Source organism: Myotis lucifugus, unplaced genomic scaffold (genome assembly GCF_000147115.1).
Source record: "Myotis lucifugus unplaced genomic scaffold, Myoluc2.0 scaffold_187, whole genome shotgun sequence".
NCBI classification, from domain to species: Eukaryota; Metazoa; Chordata; class Mammalia; order Chiroptera; family Vespertilionidae; genus Myotis; species Myotis lucifugus.
Genome location: NW_005871235.1, coordinates 923,723 through 943,956, shown reverse-complemented (window position 1 = coordinate 943,956; position 20,234 = coordinate 923,723). Strand labels below are relative to the sequence as shown.

The 20,234-nt window shown below is 35.3% G+C and overlaps 1 protein-coding gene across 1 annotated transcript in view; it reads left to right on the top strand.

The window, feature by feature from the left end:
• Window positions 1-20,234, top strand: part of EYS (eyes shut homolog (Drosophila)) — a 1,189,235-nt gene that overhangs the window by 825,685 nt on the left and 343,316 nt on the right. Inside the window, 1 exon segment of the mRNA XM_006096829.1 lies at window positions 6,334-6,555. Within this exon segment, the coding sequence (XP_006096891.1) occupies window positions 6,334-6,555 (222 nt within the window).

Sequence of the window (20,234 nt, the reverse complement as noted above, 5' to 3'; positions counted from 1 at the left end):
CTCTCCCTCTCCCTTCTTCTCTGAAATCAATAAAAATATATTAAAAGAAGAAGAACAGCTCTCTGTAGGGCTTGCATGAGAAGAGAGAATCAGATATTTCAAAAATATCTTCCCATATACTGAGAGACAGTGGTTTGGAATACCCTCGGATACAAGTCCTGCCTAACATGCAGTGATGCTCTGAACATCAGTTATGTGAGAATACGTGTGGCATTAAGGAACCCTACCTATGAATATGTAACAGCTAAAGAACAGGAGATTGTGAAGACGAGAAATGTATTTCTTTAGTGAAAGAAATTTAGAAAATGTGAAAACAAAAATCATACTATTATGTTAATAGTGAATTAATTTACCTGTCTTTAAATGTTCAATCTTCTAGCCTTGTTAGGATTTGATTCTTGCTCCATTGCATCATGTTATAGTTAAAAAAGAGGAGTAACAGTGGGGATCGTGCTTCTTCAGACTGATTTTTTCCACACATAATTGGTTGTATTGATATCTATTTCTCATTTTGAGCGGCAAATGAGAATTTTTACATGTATTAACAATAATTTTACCTATTTTATCTTGACTATAACCATGCTAACTAAGTACATTTCAAATCACAAACATTTTTCTGTGTTGTTTTGCTCTCAGATAAAGTTCACTATGGGTAATTATTTCCAAAGTTGTTAAACCAAACTAAAAACAACATAAATTTTAGACCTAGTAGAGAATGATGTGGTGAAATTGGAATGCTCATTTTGCTGGTAAGAATGTAAAGTGGTGCAGCCTCTTTGGAAACTAGTTTGGCTGTTGTTCAAAATGTTAAACATAGAGTGCATGACCCAGCAGTTCTACTCTAGGAATATACCCCAAAGAATTGAAAACATAACATCCAGACAAATACTTGAACATGAATGTTCATAGTAACATTGTTTATAATAGCCAAAATCTAAAAACAGCTCAAAATGACCATGAACTAATAAACAGGTATATAAATTTTGATATATAACCCCAGTAATAAAAGGGGGGAAAGTTCTGTTACATGAAAACGTTATGCTAAGTCACAAAGACCACATGTTACATGATTCCTTTCATATAAAATGTCCTAAATTGACAAATCTATAGAGATAGAACGTAGGCTGAGGCTGGGATGTATGGGGTGACTGCTAATGAGCACGGGGTTACTTTTTTGGGATGACAAATATAAAATTAGGTTGTGGTAATGGTTGCATAACTCTGGATCTACTAAAAATTATTGCATCTTAAACCTTTAATAGGTGTGCTCTTTGTCTGTAAATTATATCTCAACATAACTATTAAAATGAATCTATGATCCAGATAATAGGGGAAAAAATCTGAAACAGCTTAAATATATTAATTCCAAACTGATAGAATCAGTGATATATATCAAACCATATAACACTCTGCAGCTTTTAAAAGGAAAATGAAGACTATACTTACTTATAGTGCAACCTGCTAAGAATTATTTTTAGAGGAAAAAATAAAGAGTAAAATAGCATATTCTAGTAGATGAAAATGTGAAGTAGAATGGTGTATGTGTGTTTATACTATTCTCATCTTTATAGAAAAGGGTATTTATATATACTACTAGAGGCCCGATACATGAAATTCATTCAAGAGTAGGCCTTCCTTCCCCCCGGCTGTTGGCATCGACTTCCCTCTGGCACCCGGGACTCAGGCTTCCCTTATAGTTCCAGCTTCATCCAGAAGGTCATCTGGAAGGATGTCCAGTCTAATTAGCATATTATGCTTTTATTATTATAGATTTGTACATCAAATATATGTCTTCTATTGCCTAGGTTATAACACATTTACTTATGTGCTTTAAAAAAATCTAACAGTGATTTGGGAAACTGTTTTCCCCTTCACTATTCGTAGCCACAAACTCAAGATTCTTCTTGGTCAGTTTTTTTTAAATACTTTAAAATAATTCTAAAAATTCTCCTTCTCTGCTGTGAAGAAGGTTTTCTAGGATTCACACTTGTGAGTGAGCCCCTTCCTCCTTCGACATTAAGGCCACACAGATGTGTGCTGACAATAGCAAAATCCCTCAGCCTGAAGCAATGCAAACTGCTTGCTACCTGCTACCCAAGGGATTCTATAGGACCCCCTAAAGAGCAAGAGTAGCAGGAATGAGACAATGAGTGCCTTTCTTGTTCTACCTAGACCTTCCTAAGATGAATAGAATGCAGTCTTTTTAAAATGTCTATCTCTAAAGATCAGGCTTGATTTTGAATAAAATTAGCATAATTAGCAATTATTAATTCATTCAGTTATTGAGATCTTATTAATTGTTATAACAGTGCATGGTTCATCACTATATTCTTATCCACAGTTTCCCAAGAGGCAATCAAACAGATTCTTGTATTTAGATAAGAAAGGCAAAGAAGTTCAATTTTTGCAATATTGTTTATTTAAAAAGCAATTTTTGAAAACTCTGATTTTTGCTCTGTTTCCAAACATTCAAACATTCATTATTTTAGAATGAAAAAGAATTATAACTTTAATATTCCTTTTACATTGCTAGCTATATTAATATGGCCATCATCTAGTTGTGTTTAATAAATATTCACTTGATATTTTTAACCTTTTATGGAAAAAAAGTTAAAATTTTTAACAACCATAGCAAAATTGTCTTTAAAATGTATAATAAATTGAATAAATTCTATTTCAGTCTAACTTATATAATGAGTAAATTTATGACATAATTAAGAATATATCAGATATAAAATTTGATCCTAATAATATAGAATGTTTTCAAAATTTGATTAATGATCTTAATGTTTTAATTGATGGCTCAGTTGATAGTAATTATTTTTTTAGGTGAAACATAGCACCTCCCTCCCCCCTCCAGCAGTTACAGTAGGAGAAAGAAGTAGTGCCATTTAACTCAGTCTAATAGATTCCCAAGAAAAAGATGATTGACTGCAGTTAATGTCATCCATGGCAAGAGATGAAATGGTGAAATCATTCAGAAACAAACTTAAAAATTAAATTAGAATATGGAATACTGAGTAATAAATCCCATGTAATTCAAATTAGCATTGCCACTTCACTTGACAGAAGTTACCTTAAAGAGACAAACTTACATAATGAGTAAAAATGGGGAGAACTGTGCTAATCTAATACAAAGAAATCAGAGAAAGTTGATTATAAGATTGCATCAAAATTTTTAGAATTTACATTATTTAAAAAACTAAAGAGCAATGTCATGGAGTTATGAAATTGACCCCAAAAAGAACTGAATCATATTTACTTATTATTTTTTTTTGTTAATGGTGTGATATATTGCATGTTTACAAAAATGATTCAAGTTTATTTTTAAGATATTTCTTAGAGAGTCTACTTAAAGTCAAGCATTGTTAGGGATAAAAATGAAGAAAAGAGCAGAAGTGATCCATCTGTCATTCATGGAAATTGCAGTCCAGAGGAAAGAGAAGTGAGTCAGTCTTAAAAAAAAATCACAAAAATAAAAATATGGTTATAGCTTGTGATAAACACCATCGAGAAGAGTTTCAGGTTGTAAAAGGATTGTAAACAAAAAGAACTGACTAGCACATTAACACTATTTTTAGTAAACATTTTTATATTTTCTATTTCACTTCAGTTTTTTTATTCCAATGAGTTGATATACATATAAATAGTAAACACAAAAATAGCTTTCTAATATCAGTCAGAAAATATCTTTGAACTCACTTTTTTTGCCAACATTTTATCTTTTTGACAATGTTTTGGGAGGCAAAATTATGATCTCACACTGACTTTGCTTTTCCCAATGTTTTATTTAACACAGGTTCACTTCAGGAATTATAATTTACAAACCAATAGTATACAGGATAATGTCTCTTAAACAGCAACGATATATATATAGACATACCTCATTTTATTCACTTTATTGTACTTCACAGATGTTGATTCTTCCACAAATTGAAGGCAAGACCCTTCACCAACCAAAATATTACAACTCACTTTATTATGATACTCAGTTTATTGCGGTGATCTGATACCTAACTCACAATAGCTCTGAGCCATGACTGTACTCTAAAGCAATGAGAGGTTAATTATACTATTGTTCCAGCCAAGGAGAGAAAAAAGAAATTGAGTTTATATATAGTTGAGGTATATCCTTATGCAAGTTGTATTCAGAAGACAACTCAGCCTGGCCAACCAAGAGCTGATGTCCACGGGCCAGTGCCAAAGTGAAAGTCCCTGTTGCTAGAGCACTTTGCTAGGGAATGACAGCGCTAGTGTGGACAGGCAGGATATTCTTTGTAGAACCACTGCCTGGCTTTCCCCACTGCCAGCAAGGGTCCCCTTGACCTCAGTGGGAGCTAAAGTCCCAAAGGTCTTCACAGAGCTCTTTAGATCAGTCAAGGGTAGCCCTGCCCAGGCCGAACACTCCAGAATAGTCTTCACAAATTACAGGCATTTATTGTCTAAATGTACTCTTGTCACATGTTTTATTCGATAAGGCCCCACGGATGCCCCTCAGCAGCCGAGCTAGTGAGTACTTATCAGTGACAACAGCTAAGAGGATAACATCCTGACATAGACTCCTTCACTCTTCTAGCAAAACAACTTCACTCTTAAAAACAACTTGATTCCTAGGTCAAAACAACTTCGCTCTCAAAAACAACTTCATGTCTTGTCAAAAACAAAAAGGAAAAAAAAGTGGATTTGAAATCAAACTCATGGACACAGACAATAGTGTGGTGAAGGCCTCAGGGCAGATGGGGTTGCAGAGTGGAGGGGTTCAATGGGGAAAAAGGGGACACCTGTGATGCTTTCAACAATAAAGATAATTCTTTTTTTTACTTTTAATTTCTTTATTGATTAAGGTATTACATATTACCCCCCTCCCATTACCCTCCCCCCCCACTCATGCCCTCACCCCGCTGTTGTCAGTGTCCATTGGTTAGGCTTATATGCATGCATACAAGTCCTTTGGTTGATCTCTCCCCATCACCCCCACCCTCCACTACCTTCCCTCTGAGGTTTGACGTTCTGATCAATGATTCTCTGTCTCTGGATCTGTTTTTATTATTTTAAAAAATGTACACAACAGATATCATACAAAATAAAAATATACTCAGTTAAATTTTGATTATTTATGTTGCAGCAAGATTTTTCATATTAAGGTAATTTTATTAATGATTATGTTAATTGAATTTTAAAAAGCACTGCTTCCCAAACAGTATGTAGCACTCTGGAGTACACTGCAGACATTAATTTAACAAGTATTTATAAAGTGTTTACTGTGAATAAGGAATTCTGACAAAATAAGGAATCTGTGTGTGGGGAAGGTGGAGAAACAATGGCCAGTGTACAACCGAGCAGGAGTGGCTGTGGATAAAATAATAAGTCTACTACAAGCAGGAGGGAAATATCTGAGCATCGGTACGATGACATGTTATGGAACTTTAGAGATGACAGAAACATCAATTTCATCTTCGTGGGCCAGGAGCCACCAGGAAGGCTATGATGAGGAAACAATTTAGATCTTGTCTTGACACGTTAGGTCAGGAGAGGAACAATGATGCATAGAAAGTGACATGAAAAAATTTCCAAATTTGGAAAGCTCAGGGTCTTTTAATAGGAATCTCATTAGGCTTGAGAGAAGTTAAGTTCCTTATGAGAAATCATGATAAAATAGGCTGAGAAGTAGAGAGGAATTTGATTATCACGAGGCTATGAATGCAAACATAAAGAAATTCAAGGTAATTCAAAGGGAATTGTTTTTGGTTATTATTTATTAAGAAAGAAAAATTAGACTGATAATATAATTTGTGAAAGATTGTTAAGGAATCATTTGTAGGCATTTCTAATACTTCCTGGATACCTGCTACAAATGAATGGAAGTCACTTTGAGAAATACATATTTCTAGCTCTCAACCTAGAAATAACTGAAGTTCAAGCAGTTTTATCATGAAAATGTAACATGGACTAACTTCTTGATCTTATGCTCATGATGTTTAGAATAGCCAAGGTAGAACTATGTTCAGTCAAAATTTTAATTCCTTTACACAAAAATGACTCTTAGGCATATGGCAGCTAATATATCCAGGTTTCTTACTACTTTAAAGAAATTAATTTAGCTTCTCAGAACCACATACATCGACAATTCACCCAGGTTCACATTCTGTGGCTCAGACATTTTCAACATTTATAAACTCCATGATTATAAAACAAATATAGTAATTCTTTTTGCTTTCATTTAAACCTTAGATGACTGGGTGGGTGGGGGGGTCCTTCTGTCATTTCTACTTAAGTTTCTGGTACTTTTAGTTATACTGTGTTTTCTGATCTGCTTATAAATCTAGATCTCAGGATTCTACTCTGCAACATCCTCCTTTACTGCTCCTTCTGGTGGGACAGAAGGGGTGGACTCCATGGGGACTTCCCTCAGCCCCTCTCCTGCGGTGCCACCGGTGTGCCAGGAGGATGTGTGCCACAATGGAGGCACTTGCCATCCCATCTTCCTCTCAAGTGGTGCATTCTCACTCCAGTGTGACTGTCCACTACATTTCACTGGCCGTTTCTGCGAACAAGGTAATCAATCTTCATTATCCTTCTGTATTTCTTTTTAAAAACTTCTCTAGAGAGAGGAAGAGAATTGAAACCTATTGTACACACAGTGATGGATAGGAGCTCAAACAAGAAACTTCTGTATAATTTTACTTAAAAATCAATTCTGAAAGAACATTTTCAGTTCAATAATGTAGAAGCCAAACCTGAGATATTTTTATTCAAATTACCATTAAAAATATATTTTCAATTGCCACCAAAAAGAAGTTAAAGTGAAAATGTAATGTTATTTACATAGTTTCTTCTAAATGTGTGATATTCCATCCTTTGTCACCATAGAAATAATTTGGTTCTAATTAATGCTATTTTTATTGCCTGTTAATCAAATCACAGAAGCAGATCTCTATATTTAAATTATTTTGGTGTGTCAGAAGAGTACATTATTTTTTAATGCTTAAAAACATAATTTTAGCATTATTGGAATTATTTATGAATGAAGTGGAAACTTTCCTATTGTCAATATCTAAGGGCCTCCTGAGAGTCAGTTAATTAAAGCCATGCTGGGCACCTACAGTCAGAAACGCCCTGGGCAGATTACAAAGACCTTAGGTTATGAGGCAGCTGACTGTGTGTCCCTCCACTAATAGCTTAAAAGTGTCATTGTTTCCTATGTAAAATTAATCACTGGTTTTAAATTGGGGAAGTAGGGGTGAGGATTACTAGTGGATAATGATTCAGATAGCAGAGAAATTCATTACTTATTCAAGATTGTGTTAAATAACCCCTTTTTTTAATACCAAAATGTGAGGCCTCTAAACCTAATTCAAAGGTATATGTATATGTTATTTAACTCTTCTTCCCAAATGATCTTGTGTGACTGTAGCGAATGTTTTAATATTCAGCCAAGTAAGCAAGTAAACACAGTAAGAAGCTCAGCTATGGAAATAGTCTATTTTCATGTTCATGGTAACACATTGTGTTCTTAAAGTCTATTTTTTAACTGTAAAGTGCTTTTGACGACACATCATTATTACTTAATTTTTGAGTGAATATTTCATATCTCTGAAAATCTCAAGAGACTTGCCTTCTTCAGCTACAATCTGAGACCATTTATATTACCTTCTGTGAATAGAGTTCTAGGGACATAATTTGGATTGTAAAGCTCTTTTAGATCCTAACCATTTAAAACTCTTAACCATTAAAAACTCTGAGAGGGTTTTTTCTTTCTTGAATTTCATGCTAGGTAGAGTCTTAGAAAAATACCCTCCTTCCCTTCTTCAAATATACTTTGATATTTTAATTTTTTAACCCAAATGTATTGACAGTGGTGAAATTGATGTTGTAAAGGAGTCTTTAGTTAATGAGGATATGTCCTGGTCAACCACATGCATTAGAATACAAATGACCCTCTAGCCGTAATTCCTACCTCTCCTAATGAATCCCCCAGTTCTTCCTCCTAATTCCTTACTCAGTAGCTTTAACACTCAGAGAGTGGCCTATACTTTTCTTCAGAATAGGAGTAATTCAGGTTTATTTGGAGTTAAGTCTAAGACTTGATTGAAGTTTAATAACGTTGGGTGTTTGAGGTGACAGAATACAGGAACCTGAACTCCGGAAAAGAGTCTCTGCTCTGTATTCATTGTTTGGAATGTTTTATCTTTTTGCAAGAGTATTATTCACTTTCTACCTCTTTTTCCTGTTGAATTTACAATATTTTGAAAACTAATGACTGGAATGATAATGTGTTGCTAAAACTAGGTAATCCACTATAGATTACTTATTTCTAACTGAAAAATAATCAGAAAATGTGAGTAAATAATTATTACCAAGATAATGACTTGTTTTTTTATTAAAGAAACTTTGTCAGTGACATCTGAGATGTATGATGCACTAATCAAAAATGCATGCAATAGGACTCTTTAGATTATCAGCCATGATAGCATTACCTATAACTTTGTTGCTATTCTTGCCTCCTTTGGGGAAAAAAATATTTCAATATAATATTTAGAATGTGATGTGATATACCTTTTTAGAATTGGGAATGTTCTTTCTAAATTTAAAAATGATCAGTATTTTCTTTTAACCATTTACCCCCTACACTGGAATTAAGTAACTTTCTTATTTCAGTTATAGAGGAAGTCAAGAACAGGTTTATGTTTTCAGTATGATGCTCTAAATATAAATCACACTGGTATGCATCTTAGAATCCAGATTGACAGATAATGACTACCGCCTAAGGCCCATGACTCAGGAATCTGCTACCATAATGAGACTTTTTATAGCATTATCCAGGTTGGTCAGATGCCACAATTTCTAAGAGTAGATTTAAATAAACAGTATTGTATGCCAGTTTCTACTACCTGGTAGAAATCTTGCTGTGGATAAACAGTCCCTTAAATCAAAGTTTCATCAAAGTCTCTCTCTCTCTCTCTCTCTCTCTCTCTCTCTCTCTCTCTCTCTCCTCTCCTCTCCTCTCCTCTCCTCTCCTCTCCTCTCCTCTCTTTACATATATACATATATATGTGTATATACATATATACGTATGCACATATATATGTGTATATTATATATATATATATGTCTTAGAAATGTTCTCAGTATTAAATTGCTTAGACTTTACTGATAGATTGCTACGAAAATTATTTCTTGCTAAGTTTCTGTTGAGTACATTTGACATCTAAATTATATAAACTACATTGTGAATAATTTTGGTGTACCAGATGCTGCACCGAGTACTTCCTGAATCTTATTTCACTTAACCCTCAGAATAACACAGCTAGGTAGAGCATTACATCATGTGCTCTACTTTATTAAATCACCCATATCCAATCACCTAATAACATTGACTTATAGAATCAGTTTGATTCAATATGCTCTTTTTTTTATCTTAATTCATATGAGCTCAACCTTGTTGCCTCCTTTATCATAATGATCCTGCATCTCACCAGGGGAAACGTAAGAGCATATAGTCTTGCTTTGTTTCAGATGGTTGCATGCAGGCAGATGGCTGTCTCCTACTGTAAAGTTCAGAGTGACAGATTTAGAATATCAGTGCCTTGTGCTTGGGGGGAAGTGTATGCCTCTGACTATTAATTATAGGATTAACATTTTTAAACAGCCCCATACTTTTTAGTGTTCTATAAAACAGTTTTATAAATAGTGCAGTAAAGGAGTATTTAAATGCCATACATTAAAACCAAGAAACCTTTTGTTTTATTTGAAATCCTGTCTGTATATATTTTATATATGCGTAAAGGTCAACTGCACTGAGTAAATTGCAAACCTGGAAATAAAAGTGAGAGATTTTACTGGGTGCTTTGTCTTGTTATATATATGTTTAAAAGACTGCCTTAATGATGCCTTTGGTTTTACCATAACCGGAATATATTTTAAAGTCGTGTTAGAGTAGTCTGAATGTATTTATTAAGTTTTTAGATCAGGTGGCTAAATGTCAGATATTCCAGAGCCAAGAAGGCATAGAAACAGAACATTAATCAACATATAACACTGATTTATCTGCTCTCCAGAGAACTGATCATCTGCATCATCAGAAAGGGACCAAGAAATAGGTGTCTGTCTTTTCAAACATAATAACCATGTCTGAAAGTCTGTCTTTCTAATCAGAGAGCAATACAGCATATTTACTAGTCTATGGAAACTGCTAAAATATTAATATGTTAAGTTGCAAATGAATGGGGATTGAAGTCAAGGACAAGGGCTGAAGGAAGACAAGAATACTTATGGTCAGAGACAGAGGATTTTGTTTTTGAAGGCAGAGGTGGTCTGAAGGTTCCAATCTTCTGTGCTCTTCTCCACTATCAGTTGCTGCATTCTCCAGCAGAGAGCAATGTGTTCATTAGTAGAAAAAGCTCCCTCCCCATCCTGGTGCTTGTAACTGTGTAAAATCTAGATGTTCATCAGTCTCTCTATTGACATTGGTAATAATCCAGAAATGTTCACATGGGAAGAGGAGGGAATATATATCTTCCCCATCCATCAAAAAAGGATAACATATATTTTGTCTTCTAGATGAAGAGAATATTATGTTGTTGTGAAAATAGATATGTAAGAATGACTTTTTACCAGTTCCTTTTTAAGGTAAAACTGTGAGTTCTGGTCATTTCCTTCGACTAAAAATGGGACTAGAGTAAATTAATGTAAAGAAAAACTATTCCATTAATTTTATCCATCTATTCAAATTTGTAATGGGCCCATTGTTCTTGTTCACAAGAAATTTAGTAAATGTTATGGTCAGATACTAAATGCAATGGCTGTTTTTTCTTAGTTCCTGCAGTCCATACCCTTTCTTATTTATTATTTATTTATTTTAAAAAGAAAACATTAACCTTTTCCATATGAGAATATATTATATAATTAAATTAAATAGGATTGGTTGCATTTCATCTTCTTATTTGTCATCTTAACATTTTAAACTATGGTAGGAAAGCTGCATGAATACATTTGTTGTACTGTTTAGAATGAAATAGTAAGGATTTTAAAGAAAATTCTGTATTCTAATTAACTAGAATAAATCATTGCACAGAATTGAAAAATATAAATGTGGATGATATGAGAATAGATCAACAGTAAAAACAAAGAATAATGTTAACCGGCCCTAAAATGCTATTATACAGGGTGGGGCAAAAGTAGATTTACAGTTGTAATACAAATAAACAACATAATAATAAATAATTCAAGACTAAACTCTGTGTTTCACATACTCACAACTGTAAACCCACTTTTGCCCCACCTTGTACAATGACAATACAAAAGTACTGTGATAACCAGAGCTAATTAAGAATAAATGATGGGAAGTTGATTTTTAGGCAAGTATTTTCTTCAACATATGCCTTTGGCATGAAAAAAATTAATAGAACTTGTATTTAAAAGGCCACAATATGTTCTTACTCATAATTTCATTAATGAAATTGAGTACCACCTGAGCAAAAGAACTTATTCTTTCAACTGTCTGTCCTTGAAATACTATACCTATTTCAATTGCTTTAATCCATTTTGTTAAGCTGTTTCTGTGGGTATGTTTTTATTCTCTGCTCTAGTATAGAAAATAAAGTATACTAGATATAAGTATCTCTCCATATAAGTATAAATAGATATGGAGAGATATGGAAATTGAAACCAATGCTCACATATATGTATATCACCCTCTGCCTGCAGTTTTCTTTGTTACTTGTAGATTAAAAATGAAGAATGGATGCTTTGTATAAACTCGATGTTTCTGTAGATAAATGTCAGGTGCAGTAAATAGAAAATGAGAAATCAACACATAACAGTTAATAATTACCATTTCATACTTTCTACCACGTTAAGCTCTTTTCTTGCATTTTTCTCCTTCAATCGCCACACCAACCCTGTGAATCAGATAATACTATATTAGTAGTTACTTTTGTTTCCAACCAATTCAATAAATAATACCTAACATTTTATTGAATGCTTAATATGTGTTAGGCATTGTTCTTAATCTTAGCCTGTAATGACTCATTTTTCATGAATGAGTGTGATTTTGAAGTAAATGCTATTCTCTCCTCATAATTCAGGAGAGACAATGTATGCAGAGATTTAAGTAACTTGCCCATGTAAATTTTGGAATTGCTATTTGAATCCAAGTTCTTAAAACTATCCTTCCCATCTGATCCAAGTTAATGTAAGCAAAGATTTCTAAAAATTATTATAAAAATATAAAGGCAGCACCTCACAGAACCACAGAATGAAAACTTAAAGGTACTCAACTAGGAACAAAAGCACTCTGGATACTTTGTGGGAGTCAAGTTTCACTCTTCTCACCATCCACTTGCTGACAATGGCTTTTGAATCAACACTGTAGTGTCTTTCCCCATAGAGAGACTGAATTTTTCTTGGATTGAGCCTAGGAAAGAGATGTGTGGCTAAGATGACCACCTCAAACCCAGTCACTCTGGCCAAAAGTATCCTAACAAAGATCAGAAAGCAGCTACCCAATAAGGAATAATTATGGTTGGCTGGGAATATACCACAAAATGTATAAACTATATTAATATCCCCATCCTACTGATGAAGAATGTAGCACTGAGAAAGTAACTTGCCTAGGTCATAATGAGATCGGCAAAGCCAGAACTCAACTCAAACTGTGATTGATGCCAAAAATTGTTCTTTTAACCACTGTACATGTCTATAATATTTTTAAATCTCCCTTAAAGTATAGGATATAGACATTGAGACAATGCCATCTATAATGACTTAGTAATGAATTTAGCTTATTAAGTTGACTTACACTCAAGAATAATTTAATTTCTCCCAGCACTAACATAAGGTATTTCCTACCAGATTTCTCTTCCCCTTATTTTGAGACAATCTGGATCTATTTCATAGCTTTTGGGTCACTTGCAGGTATTAAGTAGTCTAACTCAATTTAACAAACTAATCCAATTTCACCCCACACCTAATATGAAGCTGCCCATACCCTCCCATCTCTTTCCTTCTTACACTTTCTCCATAAATTTTGAGCCTCCAAGTTCAAATCAGTGATAGAAGGAATCAGGAAAGGTGTCAGAAGTCTTATTCCTTCACATGTGGTGATTGTAATTCTGTGTAGGCAGCAAATGCATTCTGTCGTTGCAGAAGCAGCAATCGTTTGTTGCTGATTCTTTACAACACATTTCTCTGCTGTGGGTTGTGTACCTTCAGCTGATCTCTTGCAAATTTCCTTTAGCAACCATCTGGGAAGTACATTTCTACCCTTTTTGGCTAGTGCACCTGATGCAGTTGACATCTTGAAACAGATTCTCTATAGATGATTTGAGCCTAGTTACCTGACACCTTCCTTATTTTCAACTAGGGGCCCAGTGCATTAATTCGTGCATCTTGAAAGGATCTGTGGGCTGCAAGGCTGCGGTTGGCACAGGGGCAGGTCTCGGCTCATCCTCCGTGCCCCCACCTGGCCCCTTCCCACTGTGCCCCCCCGGGTCCCCTGTCTACCAGCAGCCCCACTCCCACTGCTGCCTCTCCCATGCACTGATGGTGCTGACCCCACTCACACCCGCTGGTGATTGGGGCCAGCACCATCAGTGGGTGTGAGCAGCGGCTACTGCCCTGATTGCCCCTCAGGAGCAGGGGGAGGTGGAAAAGCCCTCAGGGGCGATCAGGGCTAGCAGCCGCCGCTCACACCTGCTGATGGCGCTGACTGATCAGGACCGGCTCCGGGCACCAGCAGCAGATGCAAGTGGGGCCGGCGCTGGCAGCAGGTGCGAGCACTGGGGAGGACTGCGGCACACAGGAGCAAAGCATTTTCAGTAACCACCAGAGGCTCACCCCAATGACAACAACCGGTGCCCCGCCTTGGTCTGGTGCCCCCACTCACCTGCTCCACCATCCCGCCATGGCCAATGCTCGCCAAGTTCCACACATGCCCCCTGGTGGTCAGTGCACATCATAGCGATCAGTTGTTCAGTTGTTCCAGTTGTTCTACCATTCAGTCTGTTTGCATATTAGCCTTTTATTATACAGGAATGTATCCGAGGAAATTGCAGTCATCGCTGTCCTGCCAACTGATAGAAGTGCATATAATCCCATAGATGAATCCTTCTAATTTCTGGATTCTCCCAGCAAAAGGCAGGCCCCCATCTCCATCCCATGCCTCCCAACTCTAGGAATACATGTCAAGTTCTCCCAAGAGCTCCCTGCACAGATAGCAACAGAGGGGGCCCTGCAAGTTGCTTCAGCTCTGTTAGTGTGCATCCAGCTGTCCACAATTTCTGAGTGATTCTTTTCAGAACTTTCTCACTTGATTAGGGGTGGAGACAAGATATGTCACAATGCTCACTTCTGTTCTAAACCTTCTGTTGGATCATGTATAATAAATATCTAGCTTGCTCTCTTATAGATTTTGGGGTAATAGTAGTTGAACCAGTTGGCCTCCTCTCAGCATATACTACTTGGATATGTTTGAAAATTCTCTTTAGACATGGAGGTAGTTATCACCATTTGTTTGTATTGTCTGTGCTGTGGAGCCTTTAATAAGAATTTGAGAAAACAGAAAAAAAATCTTCTTATAGATGCTGTTATATTAACATAAACCTAGAATACATTTTCATTAAGATGGAAAGAAATTCAATATGTGGGAATAATAGTATATCTTCCTGCAATTCTTTCAAACATTTACACTGATTTATCCCTACTAGCAGAGGAGATTCAACTCTAACCAACAGATTTTGAGAATTTCTTTTCTCTTTCATCGTAAAAGTCCCATGCTCCTTACATTCTGCAACATATGCATTGTGGTATAAAGAGTAAATGAAATCATTCTCCAGAATGTTCATGTTTCTCCTGTAGCTGCAGTCAGATCTGCTAACAAGTTGAGGCAGATTCCTGGGAACACATCTACTTGAGAATCATAGGTTTACTGAAAATGGCAGTAGACTAAGAGTGAGAAGACATGGAACTCATCCCAGCCCTTAATTAGTTGTGGGGTTTTAGGGAAATCATGACTCTTTTGATCTTCGGTTTCTCTATCTTCAAAGTGGCAACATTAGAATCAATTTGAGAGCCCCTATTAGCTCTAAAATGTATTCCCCCAGATTGATGTCTAAGATGAAACCTCTTGGGTTTTATTTCGCCGTTGCTCTGGACTTTGGAGTGAGGGGCAGCCTATGAAACTGCTTCAACATCAGGGATGACTCTTCACCTTGCTAGGAGCGCTCACTAGTCAGACTGTTTTCTTACTTCACTGCCTATTGTTACAGGGTGAGTTCCCTGAGAAGAAGAATCCTAGACAGAGATTATAAAGGAGGAATTATATTCAGGGAGTGCTTTTAAGTTCAACACACGAAAAGAAGACAGAAGGATTTGACAGCAAGTGCTTTGCAGCATCTGCCACAGCAATATCTCTCTCTGTCTTTTAGATTCAGTAATGGAATAGTCTAGCCTTTTCCAACCTGGGATATTAAATTTGTCTTCTCTTATGTGCTTTCCCTGACATTACTCACAAACAGAACAGCTTTTGAAAAACAAAGTGCTTTGGGAGAAAGGATGCTGCTTGGAGTTGAAGAGGATATCTTGAAGTTCCTATTCTCACTTAAGTTTTTATTCCTAATTGAAAGACTTCTTTTCCCTTACTGTTTTACTCCTCTGGATCCCTTACAGACTTATTTTCCAAAAGATCTGTACTTGATTCTTTTTCCAAATACATTTGTTTTTTACGTGACATGTTACCATTCATGATCTGATTGATGCCTGGCTTCGTTTACCTCCAACATCCTGCCATCAAAACTGTAATCCACTTATACCAAGGGATTTATAATTCCCAGCATTCCACGTGCTAGCCTGTGTCAGGTCCCATGCTCACCAATGTTCCTTCTATGTGCAATGTTCTTCTAAACCTGGTTAGCTACTTTTCTTCTGCAAAGACTTGGGTGAATTATGACTTTCTCTGGGAAGCCATCTTGTTGTCATTCACATCCCAACCTGCTTTTGGTTTCCCACTCTACATTCCTTTAATATCTTGTGCCTTTCTCTATTGTTGTATCTGCTATCTTGTATTTCCATAGTATATTTACTTATTTTTCTCTCCTATGTAATAAAATATTAAGGAAAGTCGCTGTTTTCTTTCATGTCATTCTAACTCAGCATCTTGCATAGCACCTGAGATATAAAAGGAAATCAAATGTGGGTTTTTTTTTGTTAAATTTAAAGAGAACTACTTTTTAATAACTAGATAACCATTTAGCTATTTAGGCATATTAGGTAAATAGCATAGTGTTTAGGAAAAATGAAAAATATATAAAAATTGCTTTCTTCTGTAGTAAATTAAAGACTCAAATCAATCCCTGACTGTTTCACCACCCAAATTAGTTCTGAATTTGAACAGTTATTCAAATTTTCTATTCAGTTCAATCTGTGCTCTGAATAGTCAGGCAGCCCTCCTAACTTTGAGTTGTTGAAGAACGACTCATAACACTTACATTTTACTCTTCTCTTCTTCTGTAGATAAAGTCTAAAATATTTAGACTATGGTATTTACAAATATGCTTGAAGTAAAACTAAGAAAAATTCCCTAGGATGCTTCTCAATGGCTGTCATAGAATTTAAAACATGGCAATAAAAGAGCTAGAAAAAAATACTGTTGGTACAGTATTCTCTGAACCTTGGCTAGAATTCCTTGTCCTGAATAAATTGAAAATAACTCTTAATTTTCATAAATATTCATTACTTTCAAAAAATTAAGCAACTCAACTAAATTTTGAGTTCAATTACCAAATTATACACCACTAAAGATTATCCTCTAGAGTTCTCTATAAAAAATTTTAGAAGAACGTAAATGAAATGACTTGCAATCATTTGAGGTAGAATGGAAGTCTGAAATCAACATAAATTTTCTAAAAATTTAAAAAAAATTTTACTTATTATATCTAGCTATTGGCATAATTATACACATGTACCCATGCATATCAAATACTACATTACTCCAGAGTCAAGGTCTTAACACTTTGGTGCTAATACTTTTCTCTTATTCAAATACTGAATTCCTTTACATGAATGTGAATTCCATAAATTTGCTGTAAGCACATATACCTCATTCTGCAATACTAATAGCAGTTATGTATACGTCTTTAGTAAATATCTAATCACATCTTTTCATGATATTCCCACATTTGTGATTTTCTGCATTTTACCATATTTACATAACCACATCTCTAATTTATGTAAATATTAGCTTGTATTTAGTGTACACATACTCCAGAATATGTGGAAATGTATCCTATGGAATATGCACTTCATGCAGTTTTGTAGTTATATTTTTTTATACTGATATGAAAGAAGAATGGAAAATGATGACTACAAAAACAACCATGAACTTTTCTATCATTTGTGCTTTTCAATAACAATGTGTGTTTGTTTTTTTTACACATTTCTAACACCTGGTTTAAGAAAGAATACAAAAGCCTTATCTGCTGTGGATTCCTGTGTGTAGCACAGTTGACATTTTCTTTGTATAAAATGCAAAGGAGCCACTTAAAATTAGTTCCTTTATTCAAATTAGCACATGCAGTGCCAAAACTGTGTTCTGGAAAGAACCTGTACATAGTTAACATTTTGGGAAATGCAAAGAATAGAAACAATAGGAGAAGAAGGCAAAAGAATAAAGGGGAGTTTTCTTTCCTAAAGATTGGGTTTATATATTTTTCCGTTTCTTTAGTAGGTAGAAATTTGAGAACTGTATACATTTTCATGTTAAATTGATTTATAATTCACTTTTTTTGTAGAGGTAATAAAAAGGCATTATGTATGAATATCCAAAAAGATTACTGTGCAATCACTTGAAAATAGCTAACATTGAGAATTGCTAAAAATGATGAATGTGTGACTCTGGACACAATTAGAGTTTGTGAAATCAACCATACCATTGTTCAGATGTTTGAACATATGTTTGAAAGCCCAGAGCATATCTGTATAGAATTGTTCCCTATTGTAGAGCAATGTGTTCCCTTCATTTTAAACCCATTCGTTTTATTTTTAAAAATGGAATCCACATATATCAGGTTAATTTACATTTAGATCATTTGAAATGCTGCCTTTTAAAATGCCCTCTGTTGTTTCACTGTTTATGCATTTTAAGGCATAAACATCCCACGTTAATGCCTCATAAATCTCTAGATTAGAGTGTTATGCTTCTGCTTTTTAACTCAAAGCCAGAAACTTCTGTGGTAATTGTGACCCTTATATAAACTCTATGCTCTCTGCTCTAATACAGGTTTTCATCACATTCAATAAATACGCTTATTTATATTAGTTTACAAATATTAGACTTATTTCATCTTGCCCAAAGCATGCTGATCTATTTTATATCATAATCCATCTTGTTCCACATCACTGTTCACATCATTGTTTTGAAATTACATATTTGCAGGGCCTTCAAGAAAGCTCTGCTAGTGAACATATTTCCATCTATCTTTAAAGTAGACCTAGCTAGTTTTGCTCTTATCTCCCCTTCCAGAATTATATGATGTTTTCAAATTTTAGAAGGCCCTCCTATCTAATGCATGCATAGTCTGCAAAACACATTTCACAAAAATAATTCTTCTCTATATAGTCATGATGGAAGTAGCTTGTCTCCTTCACTAAGAAATTGATGTCCTCCAGGCCCAGATATACATCATTAATTGTTAAATCTTTCTATGTATTGTCGTTTCTTCTCTACCACTATCAATTGTTGTACTAAATTAGACCATCTGAAGTTTAAAATGATTCTTTGTTATCTCTAGACATTTATGTTCCCTCTCATGTGGTGTATGTAAGTATAAGTTAATTTAATACTTTGATATAAGCATAGATTAAATGGGTCCAAAGACAAAGGCCTCTCACCTTTCACCCAGTACTCCCTCTGTCAGACGGAGAAAAACAAATACCATATGATTTCGTTTATATGTGGAATTTACACAAAATAAATGAACAAACAAAACAAAAGCAAACTCTTAGATACAGAATAAATCCATGGTTGCCAGGTGGGGGCACATTAGGGAGGTTGGATTAAAAGGTGAAAGGATTTAAGAAGCACAAATTGGTAGTTACAAAATAGTCACAGGAATATAAAGTACAGCATAGGGAATATAGTCAATAACATTTTAATAACTATGTATGGTATCAGATGAGTATTAGACTTATTGAGGGGATCACTTTGTGAGGTCTATTAATCTCTAATCACTATAATGTACACCTAAAACTAATATAATATTGAGTGTCAACTTTAATTGAAAAATTTTAAATCAAAAATAAATAATTCTCCCTCTAGACCTAAATTAGGAGAGTTTTCTGTCAATGCACTTGGACAAACTGCTCAAACTGCTCTAAACACAAAATATTACCAGATCATTCACATATATTTGCAGTCAAAAGGTTGCCAGATAAAATACAAGATTACTTGTAGAGTTTAAATTTTAGGAAAATAATGAATAACTTTTTTAATATAAGTAAATCCCAGATACAGCATGGAGCATACTATTCTAAAAAACATGTTATTTATTTGAAATTCAAATATACATGGATGACCTGCATCATATATAATAAAATCCTAACATGCAAATCAACCGGTCGCTATGAGGAGCACTGACCACCAGGGGACAGAAACTCAATGCAGGAGATCATTGTGCTCCCACAGGGGGAGTACCTCTTAGCCAGAAGCCAGGGTCATGGCCGGGGAGTGCAGCAGCCATGGCTGGAGCCTCTCCCACCTCTGCTGCAGGCGGGTGGTAAGGAGCGAGGGGTCCCAGACTGTGAGAGCCCGGACTGTGAGAAGAATGTCTGACTGCCCAGGGATCGGGCCTAACCCAGCAGGTGGACATCCCTCAAGGGGTCCCGGACTGCAAGAGGACACAGGCCGGGCTGAGGGACCCCCGCCCCCCTCCCCCCCCCGCCAGTGCACAAATCCGTGCACCAGGCCTCTATTTGTATTATATAAATCTGGCAACATGCAAACATTTCAAGGAGACCGTGCCTTAAAAACTTAGCTTATTAGAGCTGGAAGGAACTTTAGAAATGGTTTAGGTCAGAGGTCAGCACTTTTCTATAAAGGACCAGATAATAAATATTTTAGGCTTAGTGGGCCATTTATGGTTTTTTCATGTATTTTTCTGTTATTTTTGTTGTTATTTTTGTTTTATTTTTTTTTTATTGCTTAAAGTATTACAAAGAGTATTACATATGTTTCCTTTCCC